At 43.2% G+C, this 24,647-nt stretch overlaps 1 protein-coding gene and 4 non-coding genes across 5 annotated transcripts in view; 1 reads left to right on the top strand and 4 right to left on the bottom strand.

Annotated features, from left to right (window-relative positions):
* The window catches only part of DNAJC5B (DnaJ heat shock protein family (Hsp40) member C5 beta), a 37,040-nt gene that overhangs the window by 9,151 nt on the left and 3,242 nt on the right, over positions 1–24,647 (top strand). The window contains exons 3-4 of the mRNA XM_041473758.1: positions 17,517–17,730; positions 22,029–22,203. Of these exons, the coding sequence (XP_041329692.1) occupies positions 17,517–17,730; positions 22,029–22,203 (389 nt within the window). The remainder of the gene's footprint in view (positions 1–17,516; positions 17,731–22,028; positions 22,204–24,647) is intronic.
* On the bottom strand, positions 7,054–7,126 carry TRNAA-AGC. The gene has a single exon. It is a non-coding gene; the product is annotated as a tRNA-Ala (tRNA).
* Positions 9,937–10,025, bottom strand: TRNAY-GUA. The gene is given in 2 exon segments: positions 9,937–9,972; positions 9,989–10,025. It is a non-coding gene; the product is annotated as a tRNA-Tyr (tRNA).
* Positions 13,393–13,465, bottom strand: TRNAA-AGC. Its single transcript has one exon. It is a non-coding gene; the product is annotated as a tRNA-Ala (tRNA).
* TRNAY-GUA lies at positions 13,793–13,881 on the bottom strand. The gene is given in 2 exon segments: positions 13,793–13,828; positions 13,845–13,881. It is a non-coding gene; the product is annotated as a tRNA-Tyr (tRNA).

Raw genomic sequence — 24,647 nt, 5'->3', positions numbered from 1 at the left:
AGAACATAATTTCTTCTGTTTAACTGCCCAAAGTTATCTTGATACAACCCTAGATGTGTGCCTCCTCTGTAAATCCAGGGCACACCATAAATCTCCACAGGGGAGGGACATGTCCAGGACCTCACCCAGCACACACTCACCCAGCACTTTTTCCAAGCCACAGTGCACCATCATGCCTCTATTACCACACCTGGCTTCAAACAGCCTCAGCTGAGACATCACAGCACCTTGCCCAACACTTCAGCCCATCAGTCATGCAAACCACAAACAGAACTGCTCTGTAAGCTCTTTGGACGTCATCTTCTACAGATATACTCTCCTTAGGGCCATACATATCCTGCTGCATTTTCCCTTAATTCCCTTTCACTGTGTTGTCTTCAGCCCTCTGCTCAATTATCAGATAAAGGACAGCACTTCCTCTACTCTGTAATCTCCTACAAGCATCAAGGTCATGCCTAAGCCCTTTGATTCTCTCCTTCGACAGTCTGAACATCCTCACTGTTCTTGCTCATCCATGTAGAGCAGTCCCTCCACTCTGTGAGGTTCTTGGTGGCCCCACTGAGATTCCTCTATTCCACTGATGTCCTTTTCTGTGTGTGGGATCACCTGCTCCCAAGGTGATGGCCTTTTTCTGAGATCACTGCATACGGTCCACATGTGTCTTCTACACAGAGGCACAAAGTTGGGCACTGTCATGGCTTTATTCTGCAGGCCAATAAACATCACACAGCTGATCACTCACACCCTTCCCCACAGTGGGAGTAAAATTCACAAGGTGAGAAAAAGATGGTTTATTAGGGCAGAAAAGAAATGGAAAGTGAAATAACAACAACAACAATAATAACAACTCTAATATTAATAGAACTAAATCATGTGATGCACAACACAGTTTCTTTACACTCAATGAATGATGCCCAGTGAGTTCTTGAGCAGCACCTCCCAGCCGTCTTTTCCCCTAATTTATATACTGAGCATGACACCATATGGTATGGTATATTCCTCTGGCCGGTTGGGGTCAGCTATCCTGGCTGTCTCCTCCCAATTCCTTTTGCCCACCAGCCTCCTTGATGGTGGGGTGGTGTGAGAAGCTGAAAAGTCCTTGACTTACGATGAGCACTGCTCAGCAAAAACTAAATCATCAGAACATTATCAATATTATTCTCCTCCTTGATCTAACATAGCACCGTACCAACTACTAGTAAGAAAATTAACTCAATCCCATCTGAACCAGTTCAATATTTATGCTTTATTTTATACCATTTAGGTCATGCCAAAGTCCTACATGTTCCAATGCCTCTTTTCTGGTCTTTTTATATATATATACATGCAGATATATATATAGCTCTGAACCGTTCCTGTAAAATGTGAGTTAATTTAGTCCATGACTTTGGGCTCCTCTTTAATAGTAGACCTTTGGGGCAGGAGAGATGATGTGTGGTGTTGGACTGTTGTATTCTGAAGACAGTTCTGGTTCTGTCACTGCTCCACTTAACCTTGTCTAATCAAAATTCATTTTTCATTGATTAATAAAGCTAAATATTTATTGTAATAATTTTGATATGGCATATAGCAACCATAGCAAAGATGTTACACATTATTATATAGCAATTAATATAATACAATTCGAATAATTGCCTGTTCTCACACGGAATCAAATCCCCTTGAGGTGCACATCATACTTCTCTATCCTTCTGCATTACTCACCAAGTGCACCCAGATTCTTGATCAAAAGCAGTATCATGGATGAGTTTGCCTTTGCCTGAAGCAGGAATAACCCCGCCTGACTTTCACAGCATAATTTCTATGTGCACTGCAGAGCCTTTTCCCTTTTGTAAAAATACATCAAAGTTTTCATTGGGCAGGGCCAGTTTGATTAGAAGATGCTCTAGTGTTGGCTAACTATGTGACTTTTGCTAAATATGTATTCCAATGTTAAAATGTCCCAGCACCCATTGCTCTCAGTGTAGTCTTTAGCAGTTCATCTGTCCTATTTTCTGGAGGCTGGTGCATGGTAGGTGATATACCCATTCAATACCATGCTGTTTAAGCCAAAGGCTAAGAGGTTGCTTCTGAAATAGGTACCATTGTCTGACCCAGGTGTTCTTTCTGGGGTTCATTTTTACCTCATTTCTCAAGGCCCAAGATAGTATTCCAGCCACTGGCATGAGGAACAGAATATGTTTTCAGCCATCTGGTTGTGGCTTCCACCATGGATAGCAGTAAAAATTTCTTTAAGCAAAGAGCAGTCAAGCACTGGAACAGGCTGCTCAGGAAGAGGGTTGAGTCACCATCTCTGGAGGTATTTAAAAGATGTGTAGATGTGCATTTAGGGACATGGTTTGGTGGTGGACTTAACAGTGCTGGATAATGCTTGGATCTGATGATCTTCAAGGTCTTTTTCAACCTAAATTATTCTACAGTTCTGTGAGTGTAAGCACCTGGCGCTTGCATTGGCACATTTCTGGGAATGTGATATCAATCTGCCAGACTTCCCCATGTTTATATTTCAGCCACTGTCCTCCATTAAAGAGAGGCTTTCACTGTCTGGCTTGCTTTATTTCAGACCATGTTTCATATTCATGGATAATCATGGATAGTGTCCGTGGTGAAGTCCACCCCTCAGTCAGGAGGTGATGTATCTGTTGTATTTCTTCCTTGATGGCCTGAGATATCATGGGCCCATAAAGTTATAAATGGTTCACACTTATGTTACCAGTCCAGATCCACCTGATCCACTTCAATGTTAGCATCCTGGGATGCTAACATTGAAGTGGATCAGGTGGATCTGGACTGGTAACATAAGTGTTACAGCTGGGATTTTTTATGTTAGTCAATGATCTGAGTCTTGGGTAAATGACCACATGATGTACTTTAACAACAAAGTTCTCTATCCAACAGAAATATCCTGCCATAACCCAGCAGTCCAGGTGGGTTTATCTCTTCTCTGCCAGTTGACCTACTTCAGTTTCAATGCCCCCCACCCTGCCCCAACCAAAGCATTTGCCTCCATCTATGACTCTGTATAGAGATAATGTATTGGCCATTTTCCCTTTCAGCAATGTCTAAAGCCAGCTGGATAGCTTTCACCAGCAGCTTTCACCTGTGAAAACTGACTAGATTTACTTTGTCATTCAGCAGTTTCTGCAATGTGTATGGGACTCCACACAGCAGCTTTCCACCTTTGATATTTTCCCAAAATATGACAGGACTCACCAGGGCATATTGTTTTTCATCTTCTGGTATTTCATTTACAATGGGGTTTCGTCAGCACACATCGCCTCCTTTTCAGACAATATTGCAAAGTCTTTGCCTTCTGGCCAGTCAGTGATCACTTCCAAAATTCCTGGGCCACTGGGGTTTCCTATTCAAGCACATTGTATCATTGGTGCGCTCTACTTACTCCACAGAGCATCAGTGGCATGATGTGTAGAACGGACTCTCCCTTTGAATATTCTGCTGAGCACTGGCAGTCAGGGTGCCAAGAGGAGCTGTGCTTTAATACAAATAATGTCTGAAGCAGCTCAAACTCCTTCATATGATGCCAATTTTTATTTTTCAGTTGGAATATAGCCAGCCTTGAATCTTCAGTGTCCCTGATGCCAAAACCCTAAGAGTCAACCTTGAGCCTTCCCTGGATGCTTTTTGCCAATAGCTTCAAGTAGGACCATTCTCCCCAGCTGCAGCACATTTTCAACACCTTGTGCTGCCCAGAGCAGCCTGAGGGCTGCTGTATGTACTATTTCCTTTTCAATTTGTTCAAAGAGCTGTCATTGTTCAGGGCCCAAATGAAATAATTATTCTTCCAGGTAAGTTGATAGAATGGGCTTTGTATCAGGCTATAATTTGGAATAAATGTTCTCCAAAAACCTCAAATGCCTAATACAGCTTGTATTTCCCTTTTGCTAATTGGTGGAGACCTAGCTGTTATTTTATTGATCACATTCATTGGGATAAAATTACATCTATCTTGCCACTTTATTCCTAATAATTGGATCTCCTGTGTAAGTCACTTGATCTTACTTTGATTTATGGCAAAATTGACTTTCAGAAGATTTAGACAATTTTCTTCCCCTTCTCAAAAACTTTGTCTGCTGTGTTTCCCCATAGGATGAAGCTATCAATGTATTACAGGAGTTCCTGTTCTAGTGCACTCTGGTTAAGTCCATGGAAAATGATAGGGCTGGATTTCTCTAGGGCAGATGTACTGGATGCCCCTCCAAGTGAAAGAAAATTGTGACCTGCACTCTGCTGTCAAAGGGATTGAGAAAAACATGCCAGCAATATTGATTGTGGCAGGCCACTTGGCTACCTTTGATACAAACTGCCTCCAGCTCAAATTGAAGTTCTAGCCTGTCTGGCATGGCAGCACTTAGCAGCAGCAGGGCTTCATTCAAGGTACTATAATCTACTGTTGGTCTCCACCCCCAATCAGATTTTCACAGTGGCCATGTGAAACTGCTGCAGGGTGAGTCCTGCTGATCCCTCCAGGGCTTTCCAGCTGTGCAATCAGCTTATACATGGGAATCAGCGGGTCTTGGTTGGTGTGATATAGGGATGAGATGGTTAACATCTCATTTATGAGTTCTTCCTCTTCTTCCTCCTCAGTTTGCAGCCACCTCTCTTCCTCCTCTTGTTCTCATAATGGCCCTGCTTTGGAGCAGCCTTCTTCCTGCTGCTTGACTCTTAGAAGAGGTTCCTTCATCCCTTACTAAAGCAGCTGACTTATACTTCCAGTATTTCTTCTTGTGAAGATGGTATCAGTACTGGTGGGCCCTTTGGTTCAGATGCAGTGTCTGTCACTGGGACTGGGGTAGCCAAAGTGCCTGACATTTTGTCATCAGATCCAAAGTTCTTATCCCCTTGAGGATACTGAATAGTGTTGAATAGGACTCGCTAGGCATGGGCCAGGCCCCAGCATGTTGCAGTGATTTGTTTCTCTCTGGAATTACCAGGTTGGCAGCATACTTCTTCCAAATATTTCACTAGTTTTTCAGGATTCTGAACTTGTTCGGGGGTGAAATTCCAAAATATTCAAGATGCCCATTGTCATACATACTTACCTGTACTATCCCACACATCCTGCCACTATATATGCTCAGGCTCAGGGCAGTTATCTAGGGGGTATCTTAAATAGTTAAGTCTAAATAAGGTCTGAAATACAATCAGGCGACATAGCCATATGAACATACTGGTTTGAACATCCTGACTATATTCAGAATTCTCAAGAGCTATTGTAATTACTCTGGAGGAGAAGGGGAAGATGTGGGAACTATATGCCCCACAGACTGGCTCTAGGAGGAAAGATGAAGGATGTAATTAGGAATAGTTTCCAATAGATGGCTCTAGAAGTATGGAGAAGGAAACAATACTTGATTACAAATAAATTAGTCTCATGACCATCAGTTTTATCATATCATAAACCAGTGTTACAAAGTATGACAAAATGATAACCTTAGCCCAGCCCCCAGAGGTGATAAACAGTACAACAGGAAACATTCAGAGCAAGTCAGATGTTACGTAACCCAAACCTGAGAACAGAAATTTATTTACTCTCAACTCTGAAAGTAAATAAATCAATATCAGGATTAGCTATTATTACACTAATATAATGAATGCTTAAAAGAAATTTGTTTTAATGTACTCTAGTCAGATTTGTCATTATCTAAACCCTTCAAGCCCCATGTTAGGCGCCAAAAAGGGCTGTTGTGGTTTAACCCAGCAGGCAGTTAAACCCTGCAAAACTGCTCACACACCTCACCACCAAGAGGGTTTTTGGAGGGAACTGGTCGAAAAAAAGCAAACTTTTTGGATTGAGAAAAAGACAGTTCAAAAGCACAGAAAAGGAAGGTGGAAATATCAATAATAACAACAACTGAATTAGATTACACAAAATAAGTGATATGCAACACAATTGCTCAACACCTGCAGAACAATGCCCAGACAGACAGTTTGTAAGCAGTGGCCTCCAGCCGTCTTTCTCCCTAGTATATACTGAGCCTGATGTCATGTGGTACGGAACATTCCTTTGGTCAGCTGGGGTCACCTGTCCCAGCTGTGTCTCTTCCCAATTTCTTGTGCCCCCAGTCTCCTTGCTGATGGGATGTGGTGCAAGAATCTGAGAAGTCCTTGGCTTTGCATAAACTCCACTTACCAGGAACTATAACAGCAGTGTGTAACCAACATTATTCACACTCTGAATCCAAAGCACACATATTAGGAAGGAAATTAGTTCTATTATAGCAAAAAATTATATAAACCTATATATAACAGGTACACAATTCTAAATGGCATCTATCCAATGAAGAGGAAAGTCAGATAATACCTTCCCTCAATCCATAGGCCTTGCCCTTGGAGAAGTCCTGGATGCTGTCCTCTACTTTGCTTCCTAGGTTTCCTTACCCTTCAGAGGACAGGAGGACCCTCCCAAAAGGTCCTGTATACAGGCAACATCTTGCTTCAAACAGCCTCAGCTCCTACATCACAGCTCCTTGCTCAAGACTTCAGCCCATCAGTCATGCAAACCACAAACAGAAAGGCTCCATAAGCTCCTTGGGCATCATTTTCTTCATGAGTAGATAGACTTTCTTCATGGCCACACACATCTTACTTATATCCCGCTGCATTTTCCCTTGATTTGTTTTCACTGTACTGTCTTTTGCTGTCTGCTCAAGCAGATGACACATTATAGGCATTCTATTCTGAAACCTCCTCTAAGTCAAAAGGTCATGTGTAAGTCCTCTGAACCCCTCTTTCTCTAGGCTGAACATACCCACTCTCCTCATCCCATCCACACAGGGAAACCTTTCCATTCCTTGAGATTCTTGGTGGCCCTCCAGAGATTGCTCTTTGACTGTTTTTCTGCATAGAAGATCTCAAAATGGGACACAATACTTTAGATTACATTTGATGTTTATCAAGCAAAGAGGGAGAAACCTCTGTTAAATTGCCCATGCTGACCTGGATGTCATCTTATTCTTTGCATTCTGAATATACTCTGAGTACCCACAGGTCCTGGCAAAGGGCCATGTGTCCAAGCAAGGGGATGAAAAGCACTGGAGAATGCGGGCATCGATCCCGCTACCTCTCACATGCTAAGCGAGCGCTCTACCACTTGAGCTAATTCCCCACCCTGCAGCCTCTGACCCAGGTCCTCTCCCCTCCCAGACACCCAGCCCTGACCCAGGATGCCCTGCACCCAAAGCCTGCACCTCCCATGCTTATCGTTCTCATACCACCAACCCACCCACTCACAGTCCTGCTGGAGGTGACTGCGGGCAAGCCCAATGGTCAGAATCAACTTTCCATGGCCAGGGTTCATCTAAAAATGCCTTGGCCACTTATCTTCTCAACCTCAGGCAAGAGCTCATGACTGAGCAGCTCATTATGGGGAACCCTCTGGGCAGGACCAAAAGGCAGCAGTGCCAGTGCAGGATGTGTGCCAGAGGCAAAAGGTGATTCTTTTGAGCTGGAGTTCAACCAGCAACAAGGGAGCCTACAGTCCTCCACTCTACCAGCTGAGCTATAGAAGGAAGCATGAAATTTAGACACCTAGATATTCATCACACACTCATCCAGTCATTCCAGTCTAATACCACTCCCTTGTATTTACATTACCCTCCTCTGCAGGAAATAAGAAAGACTTGACTTATTTCACATTGCTTCTCAAGCCTACAACCCTTGGCCAGGATAGACACAGCCACTGTGGGTCACCTGAAGCAATCATCCAGAACAGAAGGCACTATCACCATGACAAAGCAGGGACAACTGCAAGCATGGAAGTCACTGCAGAGGTCGGAGTGATGATCATATCCAGTGTCTGACAGGCAGGTCGAGACTGACAAGCCAGGGCTTAGGTCAATGCAGGGCATTCGTCTGCTCATCAGGTTTGGATCCAAGGTCTCTGTGCCTTGATAGTGTTATGGCTCTGGCCATTAGTGAGCTAGAGACCAGGACTCCTGCTTTTTAACACAGAAAAAACGTGAAGGCCCAGATGTGAACATAAAGAGTGCTGATGGTTGGAGGTGCAAACCCCATGTGAGGCTGGTGAGGGCCATTCAGGCCTATTCAGGCACTTACTGCCCACACAAGATGTAATAGTCACCATGTGAGAGAACCAGCAACACCCCAGTACACCAGCAGATACCAACAGAGTATCAGGGTCCTCTCTCTGCTCTGCCTCCATGATTGTGTTCTCAAAGCAATCAGTTTGAATGAGTCCTCAGGGAATCCCTAAGTCTACCTTCTCCTTCAAGCAGCCCTAGATGAGGGATCTCATCCTCTTGTTCAAGAGTTCAGCCAGTCAGATCATGCCAGCCTCCAAGCATAGAGACTGCACCGCACCCCAGGGCAACATTCTTCTCCCACCATGCTGACCTGAGGAGGTGTCAGGTCCTGAGAGAGTGGTCCTGGACCATTTTTTCTGGGATAGCCATAAAACATCAGGTCCCTAGAAGGCAGTCCTGGAGACAACTAACACTCAGGATACCTTTGGGCTAAATTAAGGCAAAACAATGCCAAACAATCAATTAGAAAATATCATTTATTGCAGCAGCAATTCAAACTTTATTGTAAGTTGAATAAGTTTAAACCATATTATAAGTTGAATTGCCCATGGCAGCAATGATCTAAATTTTTCTGAACAGCCCATGGGAGCAGCAATTTAAACTTTTAAGAAGAGGAAGAGAAGAAGAAAGAAAGAGAAGGAGATAGATAGATGATAGACCTAGAGGAAAAGATCTGGATCACCAGCCAGGGTTCCAGTCCTGCCTGTAGTTCAGTTCCTTTGGGTGGTGGTTGCACACCCCACCCATCTCAGTTGTGCTATTTACAGACTAGCTCTCATGCATGCGCATTTTGTTATTCTCAGACTTTTCAGAAGGGGGTTGGTGGCTTCATGGTTTCGATTCCCTTCACAGATATCAGAGAGACAAGTGCAATGCTGTCTCATACCTGGTTTTGGAGATAGTTACACAAGATAAGGAAGCTGATCCAAGGACAGCGTTATCCTACATTGAAAGAAGCTGTTTTCTAACTGCACCTTATCTCATCAGCATGGAAACAGTCCTTTCCTCTGCTATCCAGTGTTGGAGATATTAACTCTTTTTAGGTTTTCATTCTCTCATAGATAAGAAAAAATTGGAACTTCTGCTGCTTCAATTGTGGCCTGTTATTTTTCTTTCCTCCATTAATCACTACAGTAAAAGGCTTAAATGTTGAATCAATAACCTCCTGATAGGCATTTTGATAAGTGCTTGCTTATCTCCCACACAACCCTTTCTTCTTCAAGATCTGCACAAGGCCACATTCAACAGCCTCTCCTCAAAGGGCAAGTGCACCGGCTTCCAGGCGTCCTGGAGGCCTTATTCTGAGCTCTTTGTACTTGGTCAATGTGGGTTTGATACATGGAGGCCCAAGGATGGGCACAATATTCTGGATCCTTTCCATCATTCTCAGAACTTCCTTCGATTCACAGCTCATGTTGCCAAGGACATAGTCCTAGATGCTATTCTCTTCTTTGCAGCACAGGTCCAGGCAAGGGGAATGAAAAGCATTGGAGAATGCAGGCATCGATCCCACTACCTCTCACATGCTAAGCGAGTGCTCTACCACCTGAGCTAATTCCCTACCCTGCAGCCTCTGACCCAGGTCCTCTCCCCTCCCAGGCACTCAGCCCTGACCCAAGGTGTCCTGTACCCAAAGCCTGAGGCCCCCTAATCAACTTTACTTTCACACTACCCACTCACTTTCCTGTTAGGGGTGACTGCAGAGAACTCCCGGGCTCAGAACCACTACCTGTCACCAAGTGTTCACCCAAAAATGCCTTGGCTCGTCATTTTCCCAAAGTCAGACAACGGCTCATGGCTGAGCAGCTCATTCTGGGGGTGCCCAGCGAGGAGCAGTGCAAGTTCCGTATGTATGCCAGAGGTAAAAGGCGACTCCTTCAAGCCAGAGTTGAACCAGCGACCTAAGGATGGCCGTGCCAGGGAGCCTACAGTCCTCTGCTCTACCAGCTGAACTATCGAAGGAATTGCAGGAACATGCCTGGGACCTCGCCCAGCACACACTCAGACAGCCATTCAGCTTCCACACCACATCACATATACCTGCATGACACTGTCCAGGAGGAAAAAATAAACACTTGCCTTAGACCCACATTGCCCAGAAAATCTCATGTCCGCAACAACAAACCAGGGCAGACCCAGCTGTGGTGGCTCATCCCAGATAAGAGACCAGAGCAGAAGTCACCACCAGGCACTGCAAGTACAGAAGTCAGTGCAGAGGTCAGAATGATGATCATGTGTCCAGTGAGTGCCAGGCAGGTCCAGACTGACAAGAGAGGGTTGAGGTCAAGCAGTAACTTCCATCTGCACATCAGTGTATTGCGTCAAGAGTCTTTGTGGCTGGACGTATCCAAAGTTATGGCTCTACCTTTGCTAGTGATCAAGACTCCCGTAGCATGGAAAGAGAGATTAATGTAAATAGAGCTCCTAGACCCATGGGTGGAGATGGAGGTCCCACATGAGGTCAGTTCAGGGCCTTTCAGATGTATTAGGGCAGGCAGCACCCCAACAGATGTGATGTGTATCCATGGAAGGGAGCCTACAGCCCTTCACTCCACCAGCAGAGCTGTGGAGGGACCCAAACAAGCTCTTCCTCTGTTGTAGCGTGTTTCGTATGCTTTAGCACAGTTAAGTTGTAAATTGGTTCGTTCCATGTACCCCTTTGTTTGTAGTGGTTCTGCCCTGGTACTCTCTCCTCTCTCGCCCTGTCAGTCCAGTTTTCCCCTCCCTGTTCCCCTTGGCAACCTATGTATCTGTCCCTTAGTCCCACCCTGGTGCCCTGTCCATCACTTGGCAACCCATCCTTTTCCTCTAGAACCTTCCAGCCAGGGAATTGAGTGATTGGTTCAGGGTCCAGGGCTCTTCCCCAGGCTTTTTCCTATTGGTTATTCTGCTATATCAGTCACCCTCTTCCTACTCCCACCCTCTCATTGATGAATTGAAGACCAGACTCCACCTCTGTATCCTCCCCTCTTTAAAAGTTGGTCAGGCCCCAGTTTGGTTTCTTCAGCTGTCAGTTTCCCTGCAGCTAATATATGTGGATTGCACTACAGCTGGAGTCTGCCTCCTTATCTCCTGTTGGGTAGCAGCCCTCTCATTGCGGATCCTCGTCCCTCAAGGTGAAAGCCTTAGGCGCTCTCCTGACCAGAGCAAGGAACGGGAGAGTGCCCCAGTGCTGCTGGTGGTGCTGGCCACAGCTAGCAGGGACATTCCAAAGGGGCAGTCACTTTCCCCTTCGAGGCCAGCCACCGCTGCACTCTGTGACAGAGCAGTCAAAGCAATCAGCTTGGATGAGGCCTCAGGACATCTCTTTTCCAATCTCCCACAGCAGCCCAAGCTCAAGGATCACTGCAGCTGACTCAAGGGTTCAGCCATTTATATTACATGAACCTCTAAGGATGGAGTGCACAGCACTCCAGGACACCCTTCTTCTCCTGCTTGTCTGACCTGAGGAGGGAAAAAATGGAATCTCTCCTGCTTCAGTTGTAAGCATGGAGTGCACAGCACTCCAGGACACCCTTCTTCTCCTGCTTGTCTGACCTGAGGAGGGAAAAAATGGAATCTCTCCTGCTTCAGTTGTGGCTCACTGTCTTATTTTTCTTTCCATCAGCACAGTAAAAGGTCTCACAGTTGAATCAATAATTTCCTGAGAGGCATGTGAAACCTTCTGCTTAGCTCACCCAAAGCCTGCAGTTTGTGATCATCTGTCTTTTTTGTATTATAATAGGATATTTTGGGTTGAAAAGAACTTCTAAAGTTCATGTTGTTCAGCTTTCCTGCTGTGGGCAAGAGCCTCTTCCACTAGATCAGGTAGCTTAAAAGCCCATCCAACCAGACATTGAACTTTTGCAGGGATAGGGAATCTTCAAGTTCTCTGGGCAACCTTTTCCTGTGTCTCATCACTGTCTTCATGAAGAATTTCTTTTAACATTATATAAATCTACCCTGTTTTGCTTAAAACCATTTCTGCTTATTCTCTCACCATAAGGTCTGCTAAAAAGTGTCTTTGTGTTTCTTACAACCCTTCTTCATCAATTGAAGGGTTGCTATTAGGTCTCCCTGGAGCCTTCTCTTCTCCAGGCTGAACAGTCCCAACTCTCTTAGTCTGTCTTAAGAGGAAAGGTATTTAATCCTCGATCAGTCTTGTGTCCCTACTCCGGACTAGCTCTAAAAATGTCTATCTTATGCTGGGGAACGCATGGCTGGACATGGCACTCCAGGTGTGGACTCACAAGAGGGTAATAGAGGGGCAGAACAACTTCCCTCCACCTGCTGGCCATGCTACTTTTGATGTAGCCTACCATATGACTGATTTTCTGGGCTACAAAGGTACGTTGCCAGCTCATGTCAAGTTTTTCATCCACCAGCACCCGCAGCTCCCTCCCCACACAGTTGCTCTCAATCCATTCCTCTCTCAGCATGTACTGATACTGGTGATTGCCCTGACCAGGTGCCGGAGCTTGCACCAGGCTTGTTTAACCCAATGAAATTCACATGGACCCACTCTTCGAGCTTTTTGAGGTTCCTCTGGATGGAATATAAGCATATAAACTGCACTGCTTCCTTTGTCGTCTGTAGAGTTGGTGAGGGTACATTCAATGCCACTCACAATGGTATCACTAATGAAGATATTAAATAGTATTTGTCCCAATGCAGACCATGAGGGACACCACTTGATACTTGTTTCCACTTGGATATTGAGCTGTTAACTACAGTTCTTTGGATGTGGCCATCCAACCCATTCCTTATTCACTGAACAGTCCATCCACCCAAACCCTGTGTCCCCTAGTGTGACAAGGATGTTGTGTGGGATGATGTCAAAGGTTTTAGCAAAGTCTAGGTAGATGACATCCAGCTCATTCCTTGTCCACTGAGGCAATCAGTCTATTGTAGGAGGCTACCAGATTAGTCAGTCATGATTTGTGCTCAGTGAAGCCACGTTGGCTGTCTCTAAACACCTCCCTGTCTTCCTAGGTCTAGACGTATATTCCAGGAGGATCTGTTCTGTGATCTTAGCAGGGTGACTCTCACTGCTTGGTGCTTCCCCGAGTCATCCTTTTTACCATACTTAAAAACTAGTTTGATATTTTGCTCCTCTCAATAACAGCAGACTTCACTTGAGTAGGCATAAAGGTGGGCAAGGATACTGATGTAATCCTAAGTAAATAGGAAGGTGCAGATACCTCAGTCTACAGCCCTTGCTCCTACTGGTAAAGCTCCAGTTCCTGTAGTTATCTGTGCAGCCACCTACAAATAGCTCCTAATAACACCAGTGGGCAGAGGGATCCCTGGCAAAGGGCCATGTATCCACTCAAGGAGGAATGAAAAGCACTGGAGAATGCGGGCATCGATCCCGCTACCTCTCACATGCTAAGCGAGCGCTCTACCACTTGAGCTAATTCCCCACCCTGCAGCCTCTGACCCAGGTCCTCTCCCCTCCCAGACACCCAGCCCTGACCCAGGATGCCCTGCACCCAAAGCCTGCACCTCCCATGCTTATCGTTCTCATACCACCAACCCACCCACTCACAGTCCTGCTGGAGGTGACTGTGGACAGCACCCATGGTCAGAACCACCATCCCCTGCCCAAGGGTTCACCCAAAAATATACCTTGCCAAACTCAGGCAAGAGCTCATGGCTAGACAGGCTTTTGAAGGAAAGCCTCCTGGGCAGGAGCAGAAGAAGACAGCAGTGCCAGTTCCGGACGTGTGCCAGAGGCAAAAGGTGACTCCTCCTTCGAGCCGGAGTTGAACCAGCGACCTAAGGATGGCCGTGCCAGGGAGCCTACAGTCCTCCGCTCTACCAGCTGAGCTATCGAAGGAAGCATAGGAATATTTTTCTCACATCTTCTGATACTTCACTGTGTGGTCATATCTGGCCCTACAGAGCATAATTCCCTGTCTTCAGAATAATCCTATCTTCATTCAAAAGCATCCATCCTCATCAGACCCACCTCTGTGTCAGAGTCTGGCCTGATCTCACTTTTCAGCCCTAGCCTCCAGCTGACAGAGGTCTTGAGTGACTTCATTTCCATAAGTGTCTTATCCATCCAAGACACACTTATTCATCTTGTGTTTCCCTGTTTGACTTTTCTCTCCCAAACTTGCTTGCTGCTGTGGAGGAGTGCAGTGGGCAGTGATCCTGAGGCAGTGAAGGAGAAAGCTATTCTCCATGAGAAAAGTATGAATGGACATAAACCCCTGGTTTTGGTAGCCTACAAACCCTTTGTTCATTTCACTCTCTACTTTTTTTGTCTTCTTCTTTGTCATAATGAGCCCTACCTATTACATAACTGCAAATGACACTTTTCCAGGAGCCCACAGGTACCCACAGTACTTCGTGTTATGTCACATAGCTTTTGTCCTTATTTTTATTGTTCCTTGGGTTGGACCTAACAGAGTCTTTTGTCTCACTCATATGAATTGCACTGCTAATATCTAGATCTTTTTCCCATTGCTAAATCATCTTCAGTTAGTATATGACATCTCAGTGAGCAGAGAGTTGTTCTGGTAATGTACTCTTTTTAGTGAGAACATTTGTCCCAAAATCAAAATAAAACCACATATTATCTTTTGTTAATTGCTGAAAGTAATCCTGTTAGTAGTCTAAAACAATACTAGGTAAAGTGAAAGTGCAACTCACGTGCTTCATCTCTTTAAAACTGCATTCTGTTCAAATTCTTATTTTCTATAAGATTGTTTGGGATGTAGGTAAGCCAGAAGATGTCTTTGGGTCTTTGGGAAAAGAAAGAAAGGCTGGAAATTGATTGTGTGATGCCTGCAAACATACATGGGTTTTTGAAAGTAATACTTCTCCATTTTTTTTTCTTTTTTCTTTTTTTTTTTTCTAATTGTTGGGGCTTGTTTTCAGGTCAGAAAAGGCATAGATTGCATAATTTACTTAAATACTTGGATGACACATAATATCATTAATCATGCAAGACTTAGCTTGTTTTTTCAGTTCTTATATTTAATATTTTATTGTGTTTAGGGCACATGTTAAACATGACCAAAACTTTGTGTTTAAGGTGCAATATGCACAGTGTATTAAACAAGACTGAACACGAACCTATTCATGCTATTAGACACATGTTTAAGGAGTTATTTATGACCTATGATTCTGTGACTTGAGTGCAGGAGAATTGAAGAGATCGTTGGTGAAGCTGTTCCCAGGCTGATCTATGTCTTGATATTGGCAGAATGTCTCTTTACTGAAGGAGTAACCTATACTTGGACTTCAGAAGGAAATCAAGTAGGACTCTACTCTTGAGGTTAAATTTGTTAGAGGAAGTGTAGGCACACTGGCTTCACGCCATAAATACTATTTTTGGTCATAGCACTTATGGCTAGCTCTCAAAATATTTTGAGAGAACATTTACAAAAAGAAGCGTAGCTTCGCTGGGATTGAAACAGTTTAAAACACTACTAAGTCACTTTTCATGCCACTAGAGGTCAGCACTAGTCATTAAATAAATGTCCTGGAGACTTTGCAAGCTTTTTACCGGGAGTGGCGATTTTTGAAAATATATACTTCTGTCTGCGCTTGTTTTGCAAGTGTGTGTGAGTTCACACTAGCAGTGCTTCACGATGGTTGGAAGCAAACCCCTTCTTCTCGATCCTCTGCTTCCTCAGGGCTGTGAGCCAAGAGTCACGCACTGCACTTTTCAAGCTGTACCTCTCCTCAAATGCCACAGTGCTGATTATGGTCCAGGGCAAAAAGCAGTGTCAAACCTTGACCTAGTAAAGGCTTCCAGTGGCACAAGCAGCCCAAACTAGTTGGCACTGCTCCACTCTCACACCACACAGGGATTACTGCATTTAGTTCTGGGCACCCCAAAATAAGGACATAGACCTGTTGGAGCAAGTCCAGAGAAAGGACATGAGGATGACCAGAGAAATGGAGAAAGGCTGAGATGTAGCTATAATATTATGAAAAATCCTTTGCTGGGATTTTTCCTCTCCTGAGAAGCTGAGGAGCCTCAGGAGAGAAATGTAAACAATTACTATCTGCTGCTGTGGAATGCAACAAGTGCATCTGTGATTGGTCCATGTGGATTGTTTTTTATTGATGACCAATCACAGCCACCTGTGCTAAGGTTGTGAGCAGTTACAGGATTTTGTTATTTTATTCTGTTCTGCTCTGTTCTATTCTTGTTGTAGCCTTCTGATCTCTTTGTTCTTTTAGTATAGTCTTGATGTAGTATTTTAATATAATATTTAACATAATAAATCAGCCTTCTGAAATAGAGTCAAGCCTCGTATCCCTGCCACACGTGGAGAGTTCACCGCAACACTGAGAGAATTGGTGTTGTTTGGCCTGGACAAGAGAAGACTCCAAGGAGACCTTAGAGCACCTTCCAGTACCTTAACCAGTCCTGCAAGAGAGCTGGAGAGGAACTTTTTACCAGGACATGAAGTGATAGGACAAGGGGCAACGGCTTTAAACTAAAAAGGAGTATGTTTACATTAGATATCAGGAAGAAATTCTTTACTGTGAGAGTCACGAGGCACTGAAACAGCTTGCTCAGGAAAGTTGTGGATGCTCCATCCCTGGAAACCTTCAAGGCCAAGCTGGATGAGGTTTTGAACAACCTGGCCTACTGGAAGCTGTCCATGCCCATGGTGGAGGGCCAGACCTAGATGATCTTTTAAGGCTCCTTCCAACCCTAACCACTCCATGATCCTGTGAAAATAACCATTCTGTGATGGTTCCTATGATGATCCTATGACAATCCCCTTTTACTGCTTTAAGGATTGTCTCAGAAGTGCAGCAGTGGGGAATTAGGCCAAAAGATAGGCACTTGAAACTGGGATTAACTCATTATACCTTTCTACCTTGGGCTTCAAAAATATGCTTCCCTTTCTATTGTAATTCCTTACTGTGCTCGCCTCATCACTGTCTGGGCTTCTGCAAACACAGACATTGTTTACAACGTTTTAATGTAGCTTCTATTGATAGGCAACCGAACACAGAATTTCCTTTGCTATAAAGAAAATAATGTTGCCTGGATAAGCAGTGTGATCATCATGTTTTTAAACACCTTTAAAAAATCTTTATCGTTGCTAAAACCTGCTAAATGATGCAAATGAGTTGGCAATCATAATGCAACAAATGCCTGTGATTTATTATCGTGTTGCAATCTGTGCTTTCATCATATATCACTGTCTCCTTTAACACAGTAGCTGACTAGGTATCAATACACAAAGTTCATTCTCAGTGTAATAGGCACACCTCTTTCATCAAAACTTTAATGTTTGGTTCCTTTGTGTCACTTTTCTTCCACTGAGTACATCAGAGCTGGAAAAAAGAAGGCTGACCACACACTTCAGAATTACTATAACGCTATGAAAATATTTTTTGTAATATTCAATGTTTTGTGTCTGTATACATGCTCATATACAGATGACTTATTTTCTCTCTGGTTTTTCTTTTGTTTGTTTGTTTCTCACATTTAAGAAAACTGGCTCTGAAATACCATCCTGACAAGAATCCAGACAATCCAGAGGCTGCAGAAAAATTTAAAGAGATCAACAATGCTCATGCAACCCTGACTGACCTGTCCAAGCGAAACATATATGACAAGTATGGATCATTAGGGCTCTACGTGGCGGAACAGTTTGGTGAGGAAAATGTTAACACCTACTTCATGCTCTCAAGCTGGTGGGCAAAGGTAAGCTGTTTTTCTTCTTTGGAAATCAAATGTTACAATGCACACTGCCAGTTATATACACAAGGAATCCCCAAAAAACATGATCTCTCTACAGGTTTAAGAAATAGTACCCTGTGACTCTAAACTAAAAACTTACTAAAACAAAGTTATCTGGAAAATTGTCAGTGGCTGAATGTAACGTAAGCTCAGACTAGCACTAATATAGAAAGTTTTGTCTTTTTTTAACCTGGTATGTAATTATAGTACATGTTTTGTAACACTTTCAGACGTTAATTAGATTTGAATCTAGTGCTCCAGGTTAATTTTGACTTTCTTTTCTGTAATGACTAAATAAAAATGACTCATTATTCAAACACAAGAAGTCCCATTTATGTGACAACCAATTAATAAATTACTAAGGTACAAATTTAGCTTTCTTTTTTGCTATATATAGCACACAACATAAGTAAGCAATAATAATACATAACACTGTGATTATGGCATTACATATGTGCCTTGGTGATGGAGTGAGAGAAATGAACTCAAAGGTTAGAAGAGTGGAATGGAGGAAGAGAGTGGGACAGGAAGAGAATGACACATCAAAACCCTGCATATTGCTCAATAAAAAATAATGGTCATGGGTTGTTGCAGTCATGAAGGAGTTGGGTTCATTTGTTCCCTTATGACATTGGTGTCCTATGATGTTTGCATATATCAAATTCAAGTGTTTCTGCAAATACTGAAATATTACAGATATGCAACAAACAGAATTCCAAATATGCAAAATCCGCCTGTCTCCAGCCACAGCAGCACAGGAAAGCACTCTGCTGGACTGTGACAGAATACACAGGAAGATGATCTGCACTGTTTGAAGCAAGCATGCGATGACAGTTTTTATCTGAGAACTGTGGAACACAGAATTCTCTGTTCAGCGAGGAACAGGCCAGTGCTGCATTGCCCCACGTTCCCCTTTTAAGCTGGGAAGTCACTTGGGCACTTTGGGCGTCTTCAAAGCCATAATTTGATTTCTGAATCAAGATGAGGCAGAAGCTGCTCAAATGCAGAACAGTGCATGAAACCAGTGAATAAATTACTGGTGTTTAAATTAAACTTGCGAAGGTGCTGCCCCTCAGAGGCTGTTGGAGGCTGCCTGCTTGCAGCTGCTGCAGCTGCCTTCTGCTGCAGGCTGGACACCCACCATAGCTGCTGTCATCTCCTGATGGATCATTCCACCTTGTCTTTGCTGTCCACCCTCTCCTTCTGCCTCTTTGCCACATTTGGGGGCCTCAGCACTGGGAGGGCAACAGTGTGGACTCCTTTAACAGTTTTTGGCAAAAAAGACTTCTTTTCACGGTTTCTTTTTTTTTTGTTTGTTTGGGTTTTTTTTGTTTGTTTGTTTGTTTTTTTTTTTTTTAGCTTCTTCTAAGCTTTTATTTGGTTATCTTTAATGGAGATTTTATGGAGTATAAAATCCTCTGGGGTCATAAAATCAGGTACAGAAATAACCACTGTGGCTTTGACTCATAAAGAGAGCAGTGGGGAGTACAGAGAGAAGCTCATAAGTCCCTAACAACTAAAGGAGAAATGTGAGGATTGCTTCAAGCAAGCTGTATCCCAGAGGTGAGACAAGACATGCTGAAGAGCAAAGTAATCACTGCTTCTTGGTTTTCAAGAATTTTGTACAAAAAGATCCAAAATATGTATGTAGAGTCATTTGAGGATTATCACAGATAGTCTCTCTATGTCTCCCTCAACCCAAAATCCTGCCACCCCCAAAGCATAAGGAGGCCCCTAAGTGATTTTGTTAGTTGTTTGGGGTATTTCTTTTTTGCAAGATGAGCTCTCACTATTCCTCATTTGTTTCTAAATCATACACAAATGCTGGATCAATTTGAAATTTTTATATTGGTCATCATAATACCAGTTGAGTCTGAGGCATCATCTGCAGATGACCTCTGAACTCCTGATTTCCTCCATTCTGGTGGAGGACAGTAGGGATCACAGCCTTGCCTTGTTATCTCCCTCATTGACTGCACACATTCCTCTTCCCAGCACTCATACTGGGAAAATCTGACAGTTGCAAGGAGTTTTATCATTAGCAGTAAGGAAACTCAAATGAAAGGAGAAATGAAAGTGAAAATTACTGTTCTTTTTGAGAGTGCCAGACTTTTTAGCAGGCATATTAAACTGGGAACATACAGACATGGGTAATAGGAACTCAAATTGCTTCTCCACTGGCAGGCACAGAGGTTGTTTGTTTAACTGTTTTAGCAAAAACCAGTTCGCCCTCTACCATGAAGACAGTTCATTGATAACATCAATTAGCTGATTTTTGATTTAACAACCATGATCATATAAGCACAAGAAATGTTGAAACATTAAAGGTATCATGAATAAACTCAATGTGTTTTTCCCTCTACACACTTCCATTCTGTTTTATTTTTTCATTCTATACATCATGATATGGCATAAATGATAAACAGTCAGATAACTTATTTTGGGAATTATGGCACTGTTTCAGGTGTCCATTAGAAGGAAAGCATTTTACGACAAAAAGTCTGAGTCCTTTTCATTTAAAAGCACCTTGCTCACTCTAGATACATGCTTATTAGATACATGCTTATTATTTATATTAGGCATATAATTATTACCTTCAAAGATTTTCCAGCCAGCCCCCACTAATGTTAGCTCAGACATGCATACATAATATTATTTGCATAGCTCCGTTGTCTGAGTTTGACAATATCCTGACATTTGTGCTTTACTTTCCTCCTCAAACAGCATATTGTCTTAGGAACATAACAAATAGTTAGCAAAAGACAGACGGGAAAACTGTCATGCTAAAGCCAGGCTGTGCCTCCAATCCATATATACCTGGTGGCCATAAAGCTGTGCTGCTTTTACCCACACATTCAGAGAATCAGAATGGTTTGGTTCTGGAATGGTTAAGGGATCTTAAAGATCATCCAGTTCCAAGCCCCCTGCCATGTGCAGAGAGACCTCCCATTAGATCAGGTTGCTCAGAGATGAATTCAACCTGGTCTTCAGTACCTTCAGTGATGGGACACTCATAACTTCTCAGGACAACCTGTTTCAGTGCCTCACCACCCTCAAAAGATTTCCTCCCAAATATCTAATCTAAATCTACCCTCTTTCAATTTATTTCTATGTATCAGTTTTGATTTGCTTTCCAGGAATGTCACTCATTTTCCTTTGCTCTTATACCATTATGTCCATGAAGAGATGTCCATGGAGATTTCTTCTGTGTCACAAACATCTCCATGTAGTCCTGGATCTACCTTGGGTCAGGAGCCAGGCTGCTGTCACATCCCTGTGGAGCACAGACTGGCAATGCCAGCCTAAAGGCTCTCGTCATACATGTCCATTGCTGTGATGCAGCACACACTTGGACATCGGGGGCTCTGGGCTGTGAACCCAGGCACTGACTTTGTCTGAAGGAAGAAAGCCCTATAAATTTAAATTTTCTGGCTTTTGACTCTTTCGAAGATCTCTGGTCTTGGCCCCAGGCAATTGTGTTGGCTCTCCTGAATCCGCTATGCTTTGTGCCATGGGTACAAGAGTTACCAAAGGTGGGAACTTCTTGCTACCTGAGTCCCCAGGCCAAGAAACCAGAGTCAGAGGACTATAATTTGGGAGATGTCACCTATGTGGTCCTGCACAGGCTAATGGGGGGAGAGAGAGACACCCACAATGGGCAATTCAAATACTCTTACGGCTGAAACTTCCCCTGGAAGGGCTTTTAACTTCTCTTTGACTCTGTAGGGAGTCCATAGCAGCTACATCCAGTCCTAAACTGGATGCCTTATTTCAGTGCCCAAAATTATGTGGGATGCATCTGGGTATTTGCTTCTTTTTCTCTTAGCTTTGTTATTGACAAGAGCTTGCCAGTAAATAAGTGTTTGCAAAAGTGATCTTGGGTAAATGAGTCATTTTAAAGATGGAAATGAGTCATTTTAAGGTGGGTAGGGTTTTTCATACAGCCTGGAGGGTTTTTATGAGGCCCATCAGCAGAACAACAGACTTTCAAACGTTGAGCATGTGGGGGCCTCTTGGTTGGTGTCTTCATTGTGGATTTGGTCCTTAGTGACAAATAGGAGGAAATAGGAGGTAGCGGATGAGGAGGTCTTCAGAGGATCTGGCCCTTGTTCAGGCACTGGGACAGCAGGTGGACTCCTCTGAGTGCCAAGCACTTAGGAACCAGAGTTCCTCTGACATTCTGCCTTCAGCTGTAAGAGACAGCCAGAATTTTGGGGAAGGTCACTGCTAACAGGACTTTCATCCTGCTGTGTTTAACCCAGGGCCTGTTTGCAGTCTGTGGTTTGCTGACTGGCTGCTACCTCTGCTGCTGCCTCTGCTGCTGCTTCAACTGCTGCTGTGGAAAGTGCAAACCGAAGGCACCCGAGGGGGAGCAGCAGGAGTTTTGTGTGTCTCCAGAAGATTTGGAAGAGCAAATTAAGAACGACATGGAAAGAGGTGTGTATTGTAGGGGCTTACTGTGTGGCAAAGCTGTTCAAAACAATCTTTAAAGCCTGTAGTCCAGATGTTCTGCTCACAACACTGAGGCTGCTTCCAGACTTCAGTAGAGAAGGGCCAATTCACTCTAGCTAAGACCACAACCCAGGGAACTTCCCAAATTATGTATTAATACAAAACCAAACTTATGGCACTTGCAACTAAACATCTCCTGTATCTCTTATGAGACACTTACACAATAAAAGTCTCAGGGCTTATTTTAAAAGACAGTGTTCACCCTCTAACCCCCATGCCCATGATCCTTCATATCTTAGATCCTACATATCTTAGATCCTACACTCATACACAAGGCTCTGCTGGACTGGTTCCTGTCACATCTGATTGGCCTGAATAAGCTGTCATTCAGACTTTAGTTCTGTAAAATGTATCCCTGCTTGTGGTGGATATTGTACCCATTCAAGAGAAAGCTTCAAGAAAAGATGCCAAGTTTCCAGCAGTAAGGTTGTGCAGTAACCCAGGAGAGTATGCACGGGAGTTACCAAGGTCCTGTCCCTCTTCCAACCAGCCCCAAGCTTCTCACTCTCTTGGGCACTGGCAGCAGCAATTCTACTTTACTCAGGCCTTGGATAAAATCTAGGTGTAAACTAATCCTCTCAAAAATGTCTGTAGTTCCTGGCCATTTAATTCTCTGGTGTGCTTCATGGTGGAGCAGGCAAGTGCTAACTTAGGGGGAGGAGGAACAGGGACCTTAGGAACCAGGAACATGGGCCTGTGGCAGCAAAATTACCTTTGCAGCAGGTCAACCTCTTTTTTTGGCTTTGCTGAGTTCCCCTAGCTGCATGTTCAGGTTTTGGCTATGCCAAGGGATGCTGGAGGTGATTTCCTAATTTGGCACTAGTATGGGATACATGCTTTGAACAAAGGGTTCTGTCCCAGTGTGCTGAAAAGGGGCAGTTTTGCCTTCATATTCAGGGGAAGTAGAAACATCTCAAACTGGATAGATATGTACAGGGTGAGAGGTGCAGTGACCCTTGCTCCAGCAATAAGAACCCAGGGTACCAGGGAAGGACTGAAGACGCTTTTCAGTTGCAAATTTATATAAACTATGATTAAGATTATGGGGGTTTTTTAGGAAGGACCTAAGAAGTCAGCTCACTCTTTTTCTCTTCCATTGTTGTGGAAGATCTTATACTGTTATATTCTTATGTTTATTATGCTTAAAATAGCACTGCCAGATTGCAAATGTCATGTTCCCTTAGCAGTAAGAAATTTTTTCCCCCCAACTTTTCACACAAATTTACCCTTCCATAAATATGTAACAAAACACTTGTAGTAGTTGAAACAAATGCTATTTTTATAACTGTTACGCCAACGTGTGGTGATGTTTTTAAATTGATTTTGCCTAGAGGCATATCAAGGTAAACAGTCAGCTTAAAAAGTGATCATACTTAATCAGTCTCTGCAAAGGCAATAAAAACTACTAGTGAAAAATTTATAACCACAATACCTTGAGACAAATCTAATAAACTTTACAACATTAGTCACCTGAAAAGTGCAAATCTAAAATGGGTCTTGCTCTTCATGAGTCTATGATACCAAAGCCAAGTCTAAAGTAGAAGGATGGAACTTTGAAGAATCCGAATGTTTAATTTCTGCCCATTTTCTTCATTTGTTTATCTTTAATTTGGTTTATATTTATTTTAATTCTTCCTCAAAATCCAGAACAAAATTCCCCAGCAGCAGAAAAATAATCGCTCTTTCCTTCTGGCACAGGGAGCAGAAGGTATTGGTATTCTTTGATTTTAAGCCCCCTTGACATCCCTTTATTCTCACCGAGTCCCACTGAAACTAATTTCAAAAATTAATTTTAAATGCTTAGCAAAGTACCAGTCTGAAAAATTAACATAATATGGAATTTAATGTTTTAAGTATTTGGAAGACAATATTAAATACATAGGTAGGGTCTGAAGAAAACTAGATCTTTGTATTTTTTCTTACCCTCCTTTTCAGCCTTGCTACATTCTCCTCCTAATCAAAACCAGCAAGTCTCTGTAAAGCAGAATTTTCTTTATTTTAAAAGACAGTAATGTATAAGGATTATAAATAAAAGCATTGTGACAAAGGGTAACATGAGCATCTTTTCTGCAGCTGAAAGGAAAACAGACAATGCATTTAGGAAAAAAAAAAAGAATGACAACCAGATCAAAGTGTGCTTCCTCCCTTCCTTCTTCCCTTGTCGTCCCAACTTCAGGAATGCTGGCCAGAAAGACATAGCTGGCGTTTGGAATAGAGAGGACTGTGCATTTTTGAATGTTGAGCCATAGAAATTAATACTCATGCCTTCCTTTGGGTAAATAATAGAAATGTTCCTCTATGTAATTCAGAAACAAACTGTAATTCAGAATCACTTGTGCAGCAGATTTAATTTTGGAAGAGGAGATTCT

Source organism: Pyrgilauda ruficollis, unplaced genomic scaffold, assembly GCF_017590135.1.
Source record: "Pyrgilauda ruficollis isolate IOZ18807 unplaced genomic scaffold, ASM1759013v1 scaffold30, whole genome shotgun sequence".
Lineage (NCBI taxonomy): Eukaryota > Metazoa > Chordata > Aves > Passeriformes > Passeridae > Pyrgilauda > Pyrgilauda ruficollis.
The sequence above is the reverse complement of the archived record's forward strand: the minus strand, read 5'-3'. Positions and strand labels throughout refer to the sequence as shown.